The 17882-nt window shown below is 40.4% G+C and overlaps 2 protein-coding genes across 7 annotated transcripts in view; one reads left to right on the top strand and one right to left on the bottom strand.

The window, feature by feature from the left end:
* Positions 1–17882, top strand: part of nbeab (neurobeachin b) — a 144461-nt gene that overhangs the window by 81151 nt on the left and 45428 nt on the right. For all 6 annotated transcript variants that reach the window (XM_062472279.1, XM_062472278.1, XM_062472277.1 and 3 more), the window contains 3 exons: positions 1938–2062; positions 6591–6737; positions 11634–11770. In XM_062472279.1, the coding sequence (XP_062328263.1) occupies positions 1938–2062; positions 6591–6737; positions 11634–11770 (409 nt within the window). The remainder of the gene's footprint in view (positions 1–1937; positions 2063–6590; positions 6738–11633; positions 11771–17882) is intronic.
* Positions 12373–14694, bottom strand: mab21l1 (mab-21-like 1). Its single transcript, XM_062472301.1, has one exon. It carries the CDS (start codon positions 14297–14299, stop codon positions 13220–13222), a length of 1080 nt encoding a protein of 359 aa, XP_062328285.1. The 5' UTR covers positions 14300–14694; the 3' UTR covers positions 12373–13219.

The following is a 17882-nucleotide window of genomic DNA, read 5'->3' as shown; positions in this document are numbered from 1 at the left end:
CTGTAGAGGAAGAGAAATTTAAATGTTGACATCTACGACTGCTTGGTTCCATCCTTGTAATTTTGCTTTGGTTTGTTGAGCATTTGATTCACATTAGTGAAAAATTAAAATATTTTCCCTACTGCTTTTGAGATGGTGTACACAAGCGATTATGCTTAAACCGAACAAATCGAATGCATCATGTGTATTAAATACCGTTGGGAGTCAATTTTCAAAGAGTTAAATTACATTCCTCCCCCACTACTGTCTGCAGTCTATTTTTAGTGAGAATTAGAGGTTATAATCTGTAATGGTAATCTCCCTGTTGCCTACACTAGATTTAAATTTTTTGCACGGTGTAATCTTGCGTTTACAAAATCATTTACTTGGGTTTCTCCTTTCCACCCCCTGACGTCTTTCTTTCTCTCTCTCAGCTAAGCTATGTGGGAGATTGACAGGGGACAAGCTCAAGGCGTTCTGTGCTGCTTTGCATGCAGTAGCTCATGATACTTTTAGCAGACACACACGCGCACACACACACACAAGACCTATTCTTGATTGATGCTTAACTGAGACTGAGCTCTCTTGGTGTCAGAGCTCTGCTAAGTCTCTTGAGCCTCCTGATTTCAGCAATGTGTAAATATTCATGTAACACTAAGGCAGTTTTTGTGATGTGATCCCCTTGTAACACTTTAATCTGTTTAGACTGCTTCAGTATTACGGCAGAAAGCATGGCTGCCATCCAAGCCCTTATCGCATCCAACAAAGTCTGTTCTGGACGAGGCTGGTTGCACCTCTGTAGCAGATAATTGTGGAGAGCTGTGGGTGGTTGTCTGGGCGGTTGTTGTTACTGGAGTTGTTCTAAGAGTCAAAATACCTGCATCAGGAGAGGAAACATCGATCATTTGTAATTGCTGTCGATCTATAGAACTTGTAGTTATTGTAAGCATCCCAATTGCTTGCAGAATTGTCCCATTCCTTTGTATTTGTATTTTGTTTGTCAATCCTTATATTTACTACAAAAAGACTACATAACAGTTTGTAAATTGCTTGAGGATTATTGTCATACTATCATGTGTTTTACAATGACTAAATGTACAGAAGAATTTGGAGTACATTTTGGATTTTCTGTGCAGTTTATGTCAAGGAAACAAAGTCTTTGAAATCTCTCCAGCACAAAGCACACTTGCATAGAGCAGCACTTAGTAACCTGATGCTAGACATGCAGTGTAATGGTTTGCATTAGCAGCAAGCAATAAAATTATCCCAGGTCCCCATGAATGTTGGAATAATCATTTACAAAGATGGTTACCACATGCTGGAGCTGTTTTCTTCTTTCTCTACTCTTTTTATGACCCTAATTCACTGTTATTAATAATGAATAAAAATGCAATTTTCTGTTGCCTTGCTCCAGGGCACTGGGAATCATTTCAATGAATATTTCAGCACATTATTTTAATCACGGCTCCAGATTTGATGGCAGGGGGGTTGTTTTATAGTCACAGGCTTTAACTGTCCTAAGACCCTCGATCATTAAACCCCACGCTGTCGGTGTTGAGGGTCTTACCTTTGATTTACAAGACTTGTTAAAAACATTGTAAAAAGGAGGCAAGCTGTGCCATTTACATTTGTAATTTGATGCGGTATTGGTTAATGGGAGTACCAGTGATTTATGTGTGCAGTGGCTACTCCTGCTCTGTCTGCCTGTGGAAGATGTGATGGGCCTACTGCTAGATACTGGAGCAGCACTGGTCCCACTGCTAGACAGCCTCACTGGTCTCACTGCTAGACAGCATCACTGGTCTCACTGCTAGATAGCATCACTGGTCTTACTGCTAGATAGCATCAGTAGTCAGGTTAGCCTACTCTATCTGTTCTCTCTCTCTGTGTCACTCTCTGTGTGTGTCTTTGTCTCTCTCTCCTTCCCTTACTTTCTCCCTCTCTCTTTCCCTCCACAGCCAGTTGCATGACTTCTGGCGTCTGGACTACTGGGAGGATGACCTGCGCAGGAGGCGGAGATTTGTGAGGAATGCCTTTGGCTCCACCCACTTGGACATCCCGTGCAAGTCTGCAGAGGACTACGGTTTGTGTGCCTTTAATACTGGAATTAGCATCATATCCCAATATAGTCGCACCTGCCTTACAAAGAACTACTTGATTAATGTTAAGGTATATTAAGTGTATCATGTGCTGATCCCAGAGCTTCATAGCAGAGTGTTAGTATGGGGAGTAGAAAGCCCATACAGGTCCATTCAGACCTTATGTGGGTACAGAGTGTTGCTAAACTGACAGTTCTTTGTTCGTTGTCATTTTAATAGGTATAATATTTATGGGGCCTGTCAATGGAACATGACACGTCTGCTTTATAGTACTTATTATTCCCACCACCACACATAGTTGAGAACAAATTGCATCACTCAATTGACTTTTTGACTGTGGAACTTTTTCTCATTGACCCAGTGGATGATGTCATGTTTCCTACCACCCTGTGTCACGCAACGCTGCCTTTTAAAGGGAAGCAGGTCAATACTTTTAAACACTCTGAGCCCTTTGCTTCTGCCTGTAATTGAATAGCACAGCCAATTTATTAAAGGAAGAAAGATATTGATTTTGAAACACTGTAAAGACAAAAACAATCCTTCTCATTTCACCTCATATTCTGTTAACAAATGATTTATTCATCCTATCCTTAAGTACTAGCATACATTCTAAATCTATCCTAGCCATGTTGTGTTGTAAACAGTGATTTTAGGTCTCCATTCTGGGCTGTGGCCTTCTGGCCCAAGGTTAGGGTTAGTATGTTATCGTGTCAGAGGGTCTGCGGATGCGCAGCTCATCGTTGGTCGGGTTCAGAGTGTCATCTGCCTGATGGCCTGAAGCCAAGTCTTAGCCAGGGAATGGTCACCCAGCCTTGGAGATAACACACACAGGCCAGCTGCTCTGTCAGCTGCAGGTGGCCCATGTACATGGCACACACAAAATAATTACACCATCTGCTTTCCGTTCTCGTCTGTCTTTTTTTTTACCCACAAGCTTTCTTTCACTCGTACGGTAACTTCTAGATAATTTGTTTGGCTGCTGCAGACAAAAAAAAATTGGACGAATTATTTTATTATTTTCTGTCTAGTTGATAGCTATTTTGTTTTCGTGTGTGTAACCACCTCTCTGTGTCCCTGGACTGTCATTGTCCCCAAGCTGTTGAGTGAGGACTTGTTGAAGTGCCTGTGCCACTTGGTGGTTCTAATAATTGGAATAATGTATCAGCTTGTCATGTGAAAGGGATTGTGGTCATATGCTGTTCTCCAGCTCTCACTGAGGTGGTGGGCACCTCCAGGCTCCTTCTGCTCTCATGTGGGAGGAGATTATTGTTTGAGGCATTGTGAGGAAAGTGTTTCTTGTGAAGCCTTCTAGCGCTTCACTTGCTTTCAGTGGCTGTGACAGTTTGTGGTGGTCTTAAATATACCTTGACAGATAATGTTCTTACATCTGTTCACTTCTTATTTTGTTGAGTTCTGGTATTAAAGATAAAACCTGTCACTGGCAGATAACCTAAATGTTGGAGGTCAAAGCAACATATTTATTACTCTCCCTTTCCAAACTTTGTTTCCTTAGATTTGACAGGGACCAGTAAAACTTATTATACTAAATGGGCTGTCAACTGTGTAGTGATTTGAGCAGAATAACAAGGAGGACTGTAGATTTGGCTCCCGGGAGTCCTTAGTCAGTCTTAAAGATGGGATGTACCTGTGAGGAGGAGCAGAGGGTCGTCCACAGTTCCTTCTGGATCATTAAAGCAGGAAACAACAATGTAGATTGAAGCATCCGGTATAGTAATCAGAGCAGACTTCAGGAAGATTTAGAGACACATATTATACTTTTCTGTGTGGTATACATCCCAGTCGCTAGAGAAAAATTTGTGTTTCCCGTCTTAATTTGCCAACTCGCCTTGCCAGTGAAGATGATTATGCTATGTAAAGACTGCTTTGTGAGAAAAACTATTCTTGTGAGTAGGCTCATTACAGCCTTCTATTAAAATTATTGTTTGATTGAGAGATTTTTTCTCAATTTCTTTTTTGTTTCACTTTGTGTTTGTTTGAGAGTGTGCATGTGTGTGTGTGTACTAGTACTTGTGTGTTTCGGTGTGAAGGAAGGTTAAATTCTTCTTCTCTGTCTATTAGCAGCATTGACAGCGAAGCGAGCACCTTTCCTTTCTGCCCTCCATGATAACCTATCCTGTTACAAGAAGGCAAGACCCACCACCAGAGTATATTGTTAGCTGATTGGAATTGGGCAAGCATGAAATGGAAGTCAGGTTAATATTGATCCAAGTGTTTAACAGGGTGTTTTACCTCCAGATGTCCTTGCTATCTCATCGCAGGTGAGCAGCCCCTCTCTGACCTGCTGCATTATGGGATTTCTTGGACAGATATCTTCATAACTCACAACAGTCGAACCCTGCCCCTACCTAATCTGGCTCCTTCTCTGTAGCATCCTGCCCCTGGCCATTATCAGAACCTACCTCTGCCCAATATCAGACTCTGCCACTGCCTATTGTCAGATCCTATACCCATTACCATCTGTGGTATATGTTATAGACAGTGGAAATTATTTCATAACAATTACCCAGGGTGGCCAAAAATCATTAGAAGCCTAACTGGACTGGAGAGGGTCTCATCTTAAAATCTAAGATTGTTATTATCGTATGTGCTTCAGAAGAAACTTCATTACAACATTATTGTATATCATATTCATAGCATGCAGATACTAAATTGTTCTGAACAATACATCATAAAGCCTGCACCACTATAGGGAAATGCTCTAAAAATAGTCTGTATTTAAGTGAAACGTCATGTCATACAATGTCTTGTGGAGTGGAGGTGGAGTCTTAAAAAGCACATGCTCTTTGACTCAACAGAGGCTATAAAAATGAAAGCCCCAGGCTACAAAATAGTTCTTGCAATATATAAAACATGAACCCTTGGCAAACACTATAGTAGTTTGAGCCTTTAATTCTTTTTCAGCATTTCTTATCAATTCCATGTTGAACAATAAAACTACTGAAAACTGAAATATTTCCAGTTAAGGGGCTCTAAATGGGACTGTAAGCTTTATTTGGGCAATACTGGGCTTGGGGGTGGACCTAATGTCGACAAACTGCTTTCAATTCCAATGCTGATTTAGAGCATCTCTGAGTTTAGTAGATGGCTGTTCAAGTCAGCATGCTTTCTCCTCGAATGCCGCTTTCAGTTTTTCTGTTCATCCATGGTTGGGTGGAGCTAGTTCATGCAGGAGACTCCGAGACCTATGCTTTGTTAGTCACCTCCACCATCATATCACAGTCAGACACTCCCATGCCAAGGCAAATGTGTTTGTATTATCAATAAAGTGTTTATTACCTATTACTGAGTCTCCTGCCCAAACCATTTTTATGGCACAGTGATCATTCAAGTAGGTTGCCAACAAAGTGGAGGTGAACCCCCCCCACCCCGTTCCCTCTCTTCTATTGATGTTGGTCATTTGCCTGCAGAAATCAGCACGGTTTATTTGGTCTGGTTTTCACTGTGGTCCTCTGCTCCATCTGGCCCATGACAATGTGAGCTCCTGCTCAACTTTTCCTCATTTACCGAGAGCATAATGATGCTGCACAGAATTACCGTTTTCAATTTCACTTATTTGACTTTGATCTGTGACCTCTGAATGGCTTTTTTCCTACCCAGAATGAATTAACGTAACAGTCTGACTTCTTCCCTTTCATCTGATGAAAGCACTTCACATACTGTATGAGACCGAGCAGGAAGCTGAGTTTTTCACCGTGGCAGCATTGACAACAGTCAAATGTAACCTCTTCAAGAGTAGGTACACACTCCTCAGGGGAGGCAGAGGCGTATTAAGAGCTGCACTGAAAGGAAATATGTCAGTTGAGTGTCAGCCACTTCCCATTCCTTGATGTGTTCTGCTTTTCTAAAACACAGACTTTCTGTTCCTGCCTCTCACAGATATGGCCTTAAAGAAGGCAAATGCACATAAATGACTGAGTTGGGCTAATCTCACTACATGCATGACGGAAGGATGTGTGGGCCAGACTGTTAAGGGATTGTGCTGATCTTCTATGGCCATAGGATAAGCTTTGATGGTGGATGCAGCCTATGGATGATGCTGTCTGGCCAAGGCCCTGAGAGCCGCACAACCTATACTGTATCCCTGATCAAATGTGAATTGTAGAAATGCCATTGCAGTTTTGGTAACCAGTTGTTTTTTTTCTGTCAATCTTGCCTGATCCCAAAGAGTAAAATGTTTAGATGTCAAAAGGATAAATTGACATATTCTAATGCTCCATACAATATCAATGGAGGTCGCTACTGTACCTCTACAAAGTCAAAGCATTCATCCCTGCATGTTTCTTTAGAGGTTATCTGTTCGTGAATTCTACCTCTCATATGTTGCCAGATGCTATGGTACGCATTTTGAGAAACTATCAAAACCAGATTTTCCTTAGTGTGCTTTAGTGTGAGATATGAAAGCATTACTTCTCTTATCTGACACTACTGAAAGGAATTTGCGAGCATGGCATTTAGAGGCCTGACTGTTCCCCTCTCCACATACCTTGGCAGGCACGGAGGACGACGATGGGATCCAATCAAAGAAGGTTTTCCGAACTCAGGCGGTAGCCAACCAGAACCCGGAAACAGACCTGATGCTAGAGGGAGACGAGGACACTGTCAGTCTGCTACAGGAGAAGGAAATGGACAGCCTGGCTGGTGAGTTCAACGCACCGAGGCCTCCACCCACCTTTTCTTCTAGACAGTGAGTCTCATGCTTCCAACACACTGGTCTGACCTCTGAACCTCTGCTGCCCGCCATATATTTTCCTCCTCAGCACTGTTTCAAAGTATTTATAATCTACTAAAGATGTCTATATTGGCATGGCTATTTATCCCCAAAGGATCCTTTAATTTAATTTTGTTTACACTGCTACATTTGCCCCTCTTCACTTATGGACACCCAAAATGAAACATGTTCCAGTTCTTTTTATATATATATATATATATATATATATATAAATATTTTTTTTACAATTTGTGTGTTTGTGTGTGTATTGTCTGTTTTTGTTTTGGATCTCCTCAGCTCCTTTCCTTCCTCGAGTGTTTATGTCCAGAGGCAAGTTTTCTCAGCTCAAGTTAAACTAACTCCAGAAAGTTAATCTCAAAATATCCCAACTCATCTTCAAATGGCTTCTGAAATCATTTATTAAACTAACAAAGCCATGTCTCTAATGTGAACTGACCTAACTGAGTTTACCTTATTTCAGTGACATTGATCTTACTCAAGGAATGACTTTTCTCAATTCATATTGAAAGTTAACAGTATGATTTGTAAACACAATGAACAATAGAACTTAATTCACATCAATAACTTGAATATATACATGTATTTGTAATGTTGTCTAAACATTGTTTCAGTTGAACAGTCTCTCTCAGCACTCAAGCTTATTTAATGGCCATTCTATGACTTGATGTGTCGTAGCCAGCAAATGAATCCAATACTGAAATAATTATATGTCAGGGGAGTTTAATGGAACTTTGCCTGGCGGGGAATGCATTTACATTTAGTCATTTAGCAGACGCTCTTATCCAGAGCGACTTACAGTAAGTACAGGGACATTCCCCCGAGGCAAGTAGGGTGATCTGCCTTGCCCAAGGACACAACGTCATTTGGCACAGCCAGGAATCGAACCAGCGACCTTCGGATTACTAGCCCGATTCCCTAACCGCTCAGCCACCTGACTCCCGAATGCATTCATATAGTCGGTGAGGCTACTTCCTTTCTCAACACCTGGGTTCCATTAGGGATTGATAAATCCATACTAGCCCCGGAAAGAGCAGTTTCATCTGAAATCTTAGATTTATTGTCACCATTAAACAGTGTAATGATTTTATGTTTTTGTCTGCAATGTTTTTACAGATATCTCAGGTTCTTTAAAATGCCTTATTGGTTGGATGGGGTCTTGTCAGAACCCCCTTCTTAACTTCATGGCATCAGCGCTAGGTTCTGTGTGCCAGATCACATCAGAGTAGCTGTAGATGTAATTACCATGGTGTTTAAGGGCAAGTTAGCTAGAGTTCACCTAGGTTATGAATATAGATGAAGAATTCCTTTGCCATGTTCATAACACTAATGCTCTCATGCAAACAACTGGTGCTTGAAATCGCCCTTGAATGGTTTCATGCCTGAGAGATGAAAGTCTTTTTTACAAGAACACAATAGTCAAACCTGGCAGCTATCATAAATTCCCAAAGCGTTTACTATGCTCTAATCACAAGCGTTATAAGGCAGCAAATGGAGTGAGGTAAGCTGCTCCCCCTCTGTCATGGGATAAGATGTCCGATGTTTTTTTAATTTATTTTTTGTAACATTTTTATAAAATGTATTTAATGTATTAACAATATAAAGAAATGTGTAGCCTTAGTTAACAAAATATGACAGTACATTGTTGCTTATCGTGAAAAGTGACCATGATCTCATGGACAGTATACCATTCTGCTCTCATGACTGTGCTGCATGGACCATTAGATGATTTGAGGAAGGCAGAGGAAGACAGATGAGCATTTGAGGACAAACTCTCTGAGACAGTAGAGTCCCAGGGAGAGGAGAATTGAGGTCCTGTCCTGTTACCTTGCTGCCAAGGGTTCATGGAGACCTGAGGTCCTGTCCTGTTACCTTGCTGCCAAGGGTTCATGGAGACCTGAGGTCCTGTCCTTTTACCTTGCTGCCAAGGGTTCCTGTCTCTGTAGGACCACATCAGATCTGTCCAGCTTGAATAGCCAGTGGTCAGAGCTACAGCTAAAAATGTATGGTTGCTTCAGGCATAGACTATTTTGTGCAACATGCTCTAATTAGATTAACTCTAATTTTGCGTTGTCTACAAACACTGTCTGTGGACACCCTGGAACATCTTCACTAAAGTATACATTACACTTCATAATGTGCATACTAACATTTAAATTGTGTATATTGTTATTCATTTATTGTTTTGATTCAATTCTAATAATTAAGAAAACCTTTATCAGAGTGTTGCTTTGTGTTTGGTAGGTTCCTATTTTGGCCAATAGGGGTGCTCTATCTCAAAATAGCCATTAGCTGGTGCTTTGGTGACTAGGACAAACCGTCTGCTTTGTACCAAAACGGTTCTATGTCCAGCCCCAATAAGAGATCTGTGTGCATATTCCTGTCAACAACAGACCGCCTGACCACCGTTTGATTGGGTCAGTTGTTTTTGCCAAAGAGGTGGCACTAGCTACAGGGCCAGGGAGTGGCAGAGACAAAACCCGGAATCTGGTTCGCTCACCCACAAACCACAGGGAACGCTGTCTGCACTTTTACTGATTTTCTCCATCCTTTAGTCTACTGAACAGATGAGCAGCAAAACATGAATGAATGAGAAAGGGTGGAGAAGAGAATATAAAGGGTGGAGGAGAGAATACGGAGGGTGGATGAGACTTACTCAGTGCTATTTAAGGGTTTAGTATTTTAGAGTGTCTCGTTTAAGATCTGAGCTGTACTTCTGATCAGCATGGTGAGGTGTGGTTGTTTCATCTTAGTTAATGATGTATATGCATGTTTATAAAACGTTTACAGTTAGGAATAAAAAAAAATCAAAAGCCTATATACTTCGTTTACTTTATATGGTTTAAATGTAGTCTAGTGTAAATCTACTCAATTTTTATATTAATCTAACTCTGACAATAGATACATATAGACAAAGACAACGGCATTTCTCCTAACAACCTACCTAGTCGGGGTAGGAACACATCCTTCGGGTCCAAACTCCTCTGTGATCTTATAATCGAAACCGTGGCATTCTTGGAGTGGTCAGATTAGGTATAGGTTTCTCCTAGAAGACCCGCTAGTAGTTTATATTTGCTTTATGCAACAACATTTTCTTCTCGTGAAGGTATGTGGTTAAGGACACAACTCTTCTTTTCAAAAAATGAAAGCCATGAGTAGGCATACACCAGGTCCAAATATTCATATTTCGAGTCTGCCATCATTCCTAGAATGAATCGATTCAAATCCACATTAGGTTTGGACCATGGCAGAAACTCAATAACATAAAGAACATATCAGCGAAGCAAAGATTTAGGCTACAGAAATAAAGTGGCAAATGTGTGTTTGTTCGATGGAGGCGAGTGTGTTTGTGAGTACAGTAACCTTGAGATAAATGTATTTAAAAAAAGATTAATAAATGTTACAAATATGTGAGGGTAAAATGGGCGTACATGTTATATTCCCAACGATATTACTAACTACCCTATTATTGCAGATTATAATGAAACAGTAGCCGATATGATATAAAACCCGATTAACGTCCTAATCCTCTCCCTCCTGAACTGCGGATGCAGTGGATTAATGCTGCATTGTCTTTCTCTGTGCGAATGTTCCCAAAGGACCAACAGGCCACGGCGCAATTGATTCTTTACTCCTCACAGAAGATTACACTCACGTTATAGGCCCATACTGAATTTTCAAAAAGCTTGTCTGTCGAAAAGAGTAGATTACCAAATGATCAAATTCCATTATAACATGAGATTGTAGGATTAGGCTATAGGCTATTTTTTTGTATCATCAACTGATATACCAAATTATGATAGTAATTGATAGTATAGGCCTACGGAATTTGTCGTATGAATTGTATTAAAATGTATGTGCTCAAAGGGTCATATAAAATATAGGGTATAGGCTTTAAATACACTCCTAATCGCATACTCAAGTACCTAAACGCTTTATAAACGCAATTGTTTATTGCGTTTATAAAGCGTGTAAAACATGCTAAACAATGACACTGTCAGCAGATAAAATCTAATGCAATTCAGCCGTGCAGCGCTGAGAAGAAAATAGCAGTCAAAGCTCACTGGGCTGATGCTGAGAACGGCCTGCAAGCGCAACGAAGGAGCGCTTTGGGAATTGAAACCAAAATCCACTTGTAATCTTGCAACACTATCGGGCATAATTGGCTGAGGAACCTAAATTAAGATTGATGAGACTTTAAAGTGGCTCTTTGGAGTTTAGGGGATCGATAAATATACCAACTTTCATTTGAGCTAGAGACAAATCACTGTAGCCTAACGGTGCGCTACAGCGACACTGATTCAAATAGAACATGGAGGATGAGGGGAGAAGAGAGGGAGATGTGGAGGGAGTAGGGGGAAACAGAAAAAAAACGATCGCATGCACCATCAGCTGACCTAGGGGTCAAAAGGCCATACAAAAAAAGGAACACACTAGTGGTTCCCAGTTCAATATTATTTATTATTACTGACTGTAAATGTCCTATTAAATGTTACCATTGTTGGCTTAATGGCAGTTGGAAAATACCAAGTTTACAACTGGGCAAAATCGCTGGCTATTTTGTACACTGACGTTGAGGGGTGACGTCAAAAACAGTAGGCGTACAAAGGTAATGTGTAATGTATCATGATTTCTAAAGTTCTAACTTGTTCAGACATTCGAGTTCCAAGGAGAATTCCAATCATATCAATATCTAAAAGTAAAATTGCTCTGCTCTAAAAGAAATTCATCCATCAGCGTTGTATTGAGATCTAATCAGAACTGTCCAACAACATGGATTGATTTTATTTTATTTGTATGCACTGTAGGCCCTGTAGTTCTGAGCACCCCAGCCCAGCTCGTCGCCCCTGTTGTAGTTGCGAGAGGGACTCTCTCCATCACGACTACCGAAATCTATTTTGAGGTGGATGAGGAAGACCCTGCCTTCAAAAGAATTGACCCAAAGGTAAGACAGTAACTATTCAGATGGTTATTAAGATATGCCTAGCAGTGGTTTCAAGTTCACCGTGTGAACTATGTTGCATTATTACCCACATTAGCCTCTATTTCCAGAAACTAGCCCATTACAAATATTCGAGTGTCCAGTCCCAGTAATCATAAGGATTAGGCCGCATTTAAGAGAATAACCCTATAGTTTTACGCACATTGACAATAAAACACTTCCGAACCCCAAGTCACGGATAGCGTACCGAAAACTATGAGGTTATTTTAGCCAATTAGATAAATAAATGACGGTTATATGACTAGCCCTCTTTACACAAATTGCAAACGAATGTTAATCATATGAAACTGTATTCGCACTAATATGTTTTATTATTACACTTAGCATTTTTATATTACTCGAAACTTTTTTTAAGGTGTATTTTTTCGTAGGCTATAATATAATACTCGAGCAATACCCTAGGCTACAACCCCATGCGTAATTTGATACAGGCCTTGCCTTATTCAAATCTTCATTGATTGTTAACTCTAAGAAATAAACATGACCTACACATATAAAACCCTTAATACATGAAAACTAGCCTAATGAATCATAATGGAACACAAATGTATCAGCTTGTTTTATTAGCTCTTTAAATTAATTCAGAGACATGTATAGAAAATCATCTTACATAGGCTATGTTATAATCCAGTGTATTTCAAGTGCATTTGTTTCAATTAGACTGTATTTATATATAATTTATTTTGTCCGTCTTTTTCATGTAGCCTAAGCAAAATACAAACAAAATGATCGCGTAGACTTTTACTTTAAATAAGAATTCAAGTAAATTTATGGAATGTTTAAAATGTATAACAAATAGTAGGCCTACCATAAAAATGTAAACTTTCAGAAGTAGGAAATTTCCATTGACAAAGTATGAATCAGGCTATCACTGATGGAAGTATAAATTAATAACTGATCAAAAGTTCAGGCTTACAGTTTAACAGGTGGAATTGAACTCCTATTTACGTGTCACAGAACAACATTCACAATTTCAGACCACTGTAATCACAATCTATGAATGTATTTACAGTTTAAATGTAGCCTACATTTATTTTATCAAGGCTTTTCACCGGCTTTATAACCATGTAAAGGAAATAAACGATTTCGATAACCGTGGCGCACGGGGTAAACAGAAATAAAACACTGTCCACATTTAACCTTGACATTTGATTAATGGTAGGCTACAGTTTGCTTCTAAATAATCGTCACATAATAATAGAGAATAATGTCAATAAAGGCAAAAATGTGCCTATTAGCGTCTTCATCAACGGAGGATAGTCACATTTACAAGATCATGGACCAATATTTAACCGCAGTGATCATATATGTCCATGTAGCTCCTGATTAGCATAATAGGCCTCAGTCTGTAGCCTATTACAGTTGAAAAGGTGCAGTAGCATACATTTTACCTCAGAGTTTCTCCAAGCTTTTGGGGTTGGTAAGAATTTCTCTTGCCAAACGCCAAGTCTGTTTGGCTGCGTTCTCAAGGGCCGAATGTGGCTTCCCTTGAAACAGGTCTAAATTTGGCAGAAAATAATGAGGACATCTCCTGCACTGCAAACACGAAATAAGCTGCAATAGAATTCCATTCAAACGATCTCCAAGGTTGTTTTCATCCCAGTCAGATTCTCTAGGATGTTTCTCACACTCATATGAAACCAAAGTTTTCATGTGGTAGTTGTTCAAGGGTTGCCCTGGTAGTTCTAGGTGACGGTCACGCAATGTTTTGAGGACCGACAGACATTTCTTCCTGCATCCTCCCAGGAGGAGTCGGTTTTCGGCTTCGGCAAATTGCAAGACCCAGGCGTCGCTCTCTGCGGAGCTCTGTTTGCCATTTAACGAGTAACACTCTTTGGATAAAAGGTTGAAACCCTCGGCTTTAACTTCAGCCACGCGGTTAGGTCCTGGCCAGGGGATGTGAGGGAGAGGCCAGTGCGCCGCGCTTCGTGGCCATATACCAGTGCACTTGAACGCAGGGGTGATTTGCACGATGTATCTGTCTCTAATGCGTAACTTAACCTCGCTTGTGTCAGCGACCATTTTGACAACATCTCTATAGCTGCACTTATCCACTGCCTGTGCCACCAGTGTTTGAAATCTCGACCGGATCTTGCGAGCCGAGAGGTAGCCGGACGCTGTGATAAATTCGACCCATAGTGACATGCTTCTCTTTCGGCCATCGCTGAGCTTGAGCACGGCACAACCTGGGAGAGAACCGTCATCAACGAAGTTGAAAACACCCATCTGATTCAGATAGAGTACCACTTCGAATTCAGTCGGTGAAATGACCTCGAGTCCCTCAAAGCGGTTCTCCATTTCGTTCAGCGAGCTGATGAAACGGGGCTCTTGCACCTCCACTTCCTTGAGGACATCCGATACTACCTTGCACACCTCCCGGATGGTCTTGGAGATTGCCCCTTTTCGAGATTGGCATTTCTCGTTGTAATATTTGTTGAGGTGATACACCAACTTCGCCTGAGCGGCTATCATGTTTGGGCAGAGATCCGGATTGTATACCGGAGTCTCGCAATAAGCCGACGGATCCAACGCGGCTGTTTGTACAGGAGCCAATTTTAGAGAAGAAAGTACCTATTTAAAGAAAAAAGTGTCTGTTCAACAACCAAACAAGCCAATTATTTGTGCTCAGGGCACATGCGTAATAATGTCACTTCAGACCACAAGCTTTTGCATTGAATTGCGGAAAAAAGTAAGTCCTCAGATTGCCAAAAAAAACATTCAGAACTCCACTTTATCCTCACAAGAATCTTAGTCAAATAAATCTCATTGTTTTCTGTAATAACTATTTATAGTCATGAATCCTTGGGACTTGCGGTGCTGTTAGTGCGCTCGTGGAGGCAGCTGCCGGTGTTGCTGTGTTTAAGAGCCCGGACGCACTCCTGTGAAATTATAAAGGAGGGTTAGAAAGGAGGATATCCAATCGCCATCCGATTCGTCACTGCTTCCAGTCTATCAACAACAAAGTAATCCAAGGATTTAATGTGCAAGTAAAACTAAAATTAGCAGTATGCTATATCGATGATCGAAAATGAACCGGAGAAAATATATTTTCTTCTTTTTTCGGTTTCTTGTTTTTGCCATTTGCAGTTTTTCTAATGTATTGTAGACTGGATTGAGGATTTTAATCAGATAATGGATCGTAAGATTATCAAACAATTTGACGATAGTTTTAAATAAAACTCTGTAGCCTATAAATACTGAGGCTTTGTTAAGGCAACTTGTTTCGATTTTTTTCAATGTATTTTTCAGTGTCGTTTGCGTATCTCTTTATATCCTCTACCTCACACACCCTGGGGATGTAGGCTAGGCGCAGGCTACCTGCTACAAATTTAGACTACAGAGACCGAAAGAGACAGTATTGAGCAGTTATTTTATGTTTTCATGTAGCTCATTGTCTTTGCGTATGGTTAGGCCTATACCATAATTGGCCTAGTCTGTTTACCCGTGCAACTGCATTGGTGAAATATGCGAGTGTAATAACATAATTTATGGAGCTAAAGAAATTCTTCGTCTCGTCCAAATAGGCTTAATCAGGCCTACAGTAGCCTAGGCCTTACACCGTGGTATGCATACCTTTTACATGTCAGGTATATTTAGTAAAATGACCACATGTGCTTGATAACAAAAACACCAACAGTATTGTCTTAATATTAGCCTACATATTATAACTTGTATAGTACTATTTTCGGGAATTAAAAATATGCGGTCAAATTGTAGGCTATATAAAAACGTTATTTAGGGTTTAAGAAAGGACAATCTATTCGGATCCATGTAGGCCTAGGTGAACGGTATAGTCTATAACACAATTACATACTTGGAATAATCTAAAACCATATGGTTAATTGTTATTCCGGACTAATGCTATGTCGATTATTTAATTTCTGTAATAATATACGATCCACAATCACCTAAACGATTTTCTTAAATGGAAAACACTCTTGAACAATGAGTTTATTTTCGCTCTGGTTATAGGTACTTTTGTCTATTTAAGCAAACTCATGCATTTTTAGTTTAGTTAGAGTAATAAATGAATTCCCTTTGTTGTGTTGCTTCCTTTATTAATTCGAGATTAATTACATAGTATTTGTTGTAATTAATTGTGTGTTTTAACCTAAACTAAATATATGATTATGGAATTAATCGTGTATGTTTTTTATTTATTTAAATGTAGAACAGGCTACTTATATTAGTCTCAAAAGAAACATATGATTAGATATTTGTTTCACTGACATGGTTTAAGATGTACAGTCAAAATGGATTCACAATAAAGCAATCCTGCCCCCACAGCCAAACCATCTCTGGCTCTCATTATTACCTTGGCAGTCCATCTGCAGTACTTGCTTTGAAGAATACTTCAAAAAGGCAGCACTACAAGGATCAGATAAAGAACACAAAGGCATTTACACTCATCTCTACAGTACTGAACTGCACAGAGGCAGACATTATGAGGGCAGACTGTGGCTCGTCAGTCCCTTGTAAAGAACAAGGATGTGAGTGTGAGCTTGCGTGAGGGACCCTGATGGATAGGTGACTCCCATTATCATCTCAGCCTGTCTGTCTGGCCCACTCTGTCAGCTACATGTTGCCAACCATAATTCATCATTCCTGCTGTTACCAGGCAGAGATTACAGAAATGACATCACCTGGGGTGTTGGGATAGCCCTTTGAATAAGATGCATGCCAGTGTATTTCAGAGTCGAATTATAGCTTCAGGTTTGCTCTGTCCGATGTTTACATAATGCCTAATGGAAATGATAAGTGTTAGTTGTTCGTAAGCATTAAGGCACTGCATTAAGTACATTCTCTTTTGAACACATTTATGCAAATACAGCGTACTCTCTGGAATGGTTACGTGTAGTGAGACCTAGAGATAAAACCTTGTTTTCATCCCGTGTTTTCGCACTCTGTTTCTCTTACTATTCCCCCCACTTTCTGTCTCGGCGGGCACTTGGCTTTATTGGGACCAGACTGTCTGGACTCCAACTCTGATATCTTTCAGTTACCCCTCTGACTGCAGGCCAGTTTTCGTCCTCTAGTTTCCTCCCCATGCGTGATAGCAGAGGGACTTTCACTGGGATTATTGCCTCCTTATCTAGAGTATGTGGTTGTAGATTTTAAAGTAACTCAACCTTTACCTCCACACTCTACCATGGCACCAGCAGTTGTCAGCTGCCGCACAGGACCTGTCGGCCTCCTCTGTTACTCCGTCTTTACTACATTACAACATTGCAGTGTCTGTTTAGACGGGCTCCCCATCATGCTAGTCCAGCCACAGTGATATATGAGGCCATGACTGAGGCTTGGGCCTATTTCTGAACCATCCATGCATGATTGTGTAAATCAATACAATGACTTCTACTTCCGCTGATTCTACGTGAGCATGTGACCCTTTCAGAAGGCCTCTTTGTTCCACAGCTCGCCTCTCCACTTATGCATTTCTCTCTCTCCTCTCTCTTGCCTTTTTCTCTCTTAGCAAGACTGATCCTCCTCTTAGAGGGGTTAGGCAGGGGGTCAACAGTTATTGTCTAATAGCTGAAATGGCTCTATGATGACGCCATAGCCAATTTTACTCATCGCCATTGAATTAAAGTTCATGTCTGCCATTCTAAAGTTTGGTATTCTAAAGTCAAAAATAGTTTCCATGCTTCATTTGATCATCCATTAAGGATATGGAATCAAACAGCCTAATGTGATGAAATCTGTTGAGTACCAACATTATTATACAGTATATAGTTTTATATGATAGTATTTGGGCAAGCATCACCCAGGCAAGCCTTTGTTTAGACCTGCGGGATGCAGTGTTGTTGTTTCCTATTTAGAACCTAAGGAATGTATTGTTTAAAACCCCAGAGAGAAGCTGTCCAGCTCAGTACAGACTACATGGTTTTGAGGAGGCACTCTGCCTCTCCCCACCACAGGGCTGCCTCTATCTCCCATGCCCTCTAAAGCACTTTGGAAAGCACTGCTAGTGTACGATGCTGTAAATCACAGCATGTTTACTGAGGTAAAAATGAAGCCAGTGGTCATGTTTTTTTAATTTAATTTAATTCCAGTA

Source organism: Osmerus eperlanus, chromosome 11 (genome assembly GCF_963692335.1).
Source record: "Osmerus eperlanus chromosome 11, fOsmEpe2.1, whole genome shotgun sequence".
Lineage (NCBI taxonomy): Eukaryota > Metazoa > Chordata > Actinopteri > Osmeriformes > Osmeridae > Osmerus > Osmerus eperlanus.
The sequence above is the reverse complement of the archived record's forward strand: the minus strand, read 5'-3'. Positions and strand labels throughout refer to the sequence as shown.

Bases quoted from the DNA above. Each gene is read 5' to 3' on its own strand.
- mab21l1 (XM_062472301.1), bottom strand. From the start codon at position 14,299: ATGATAGCCGCTCAGGCGAAGTTGGTGTATCACCTCAACAAATATTAC.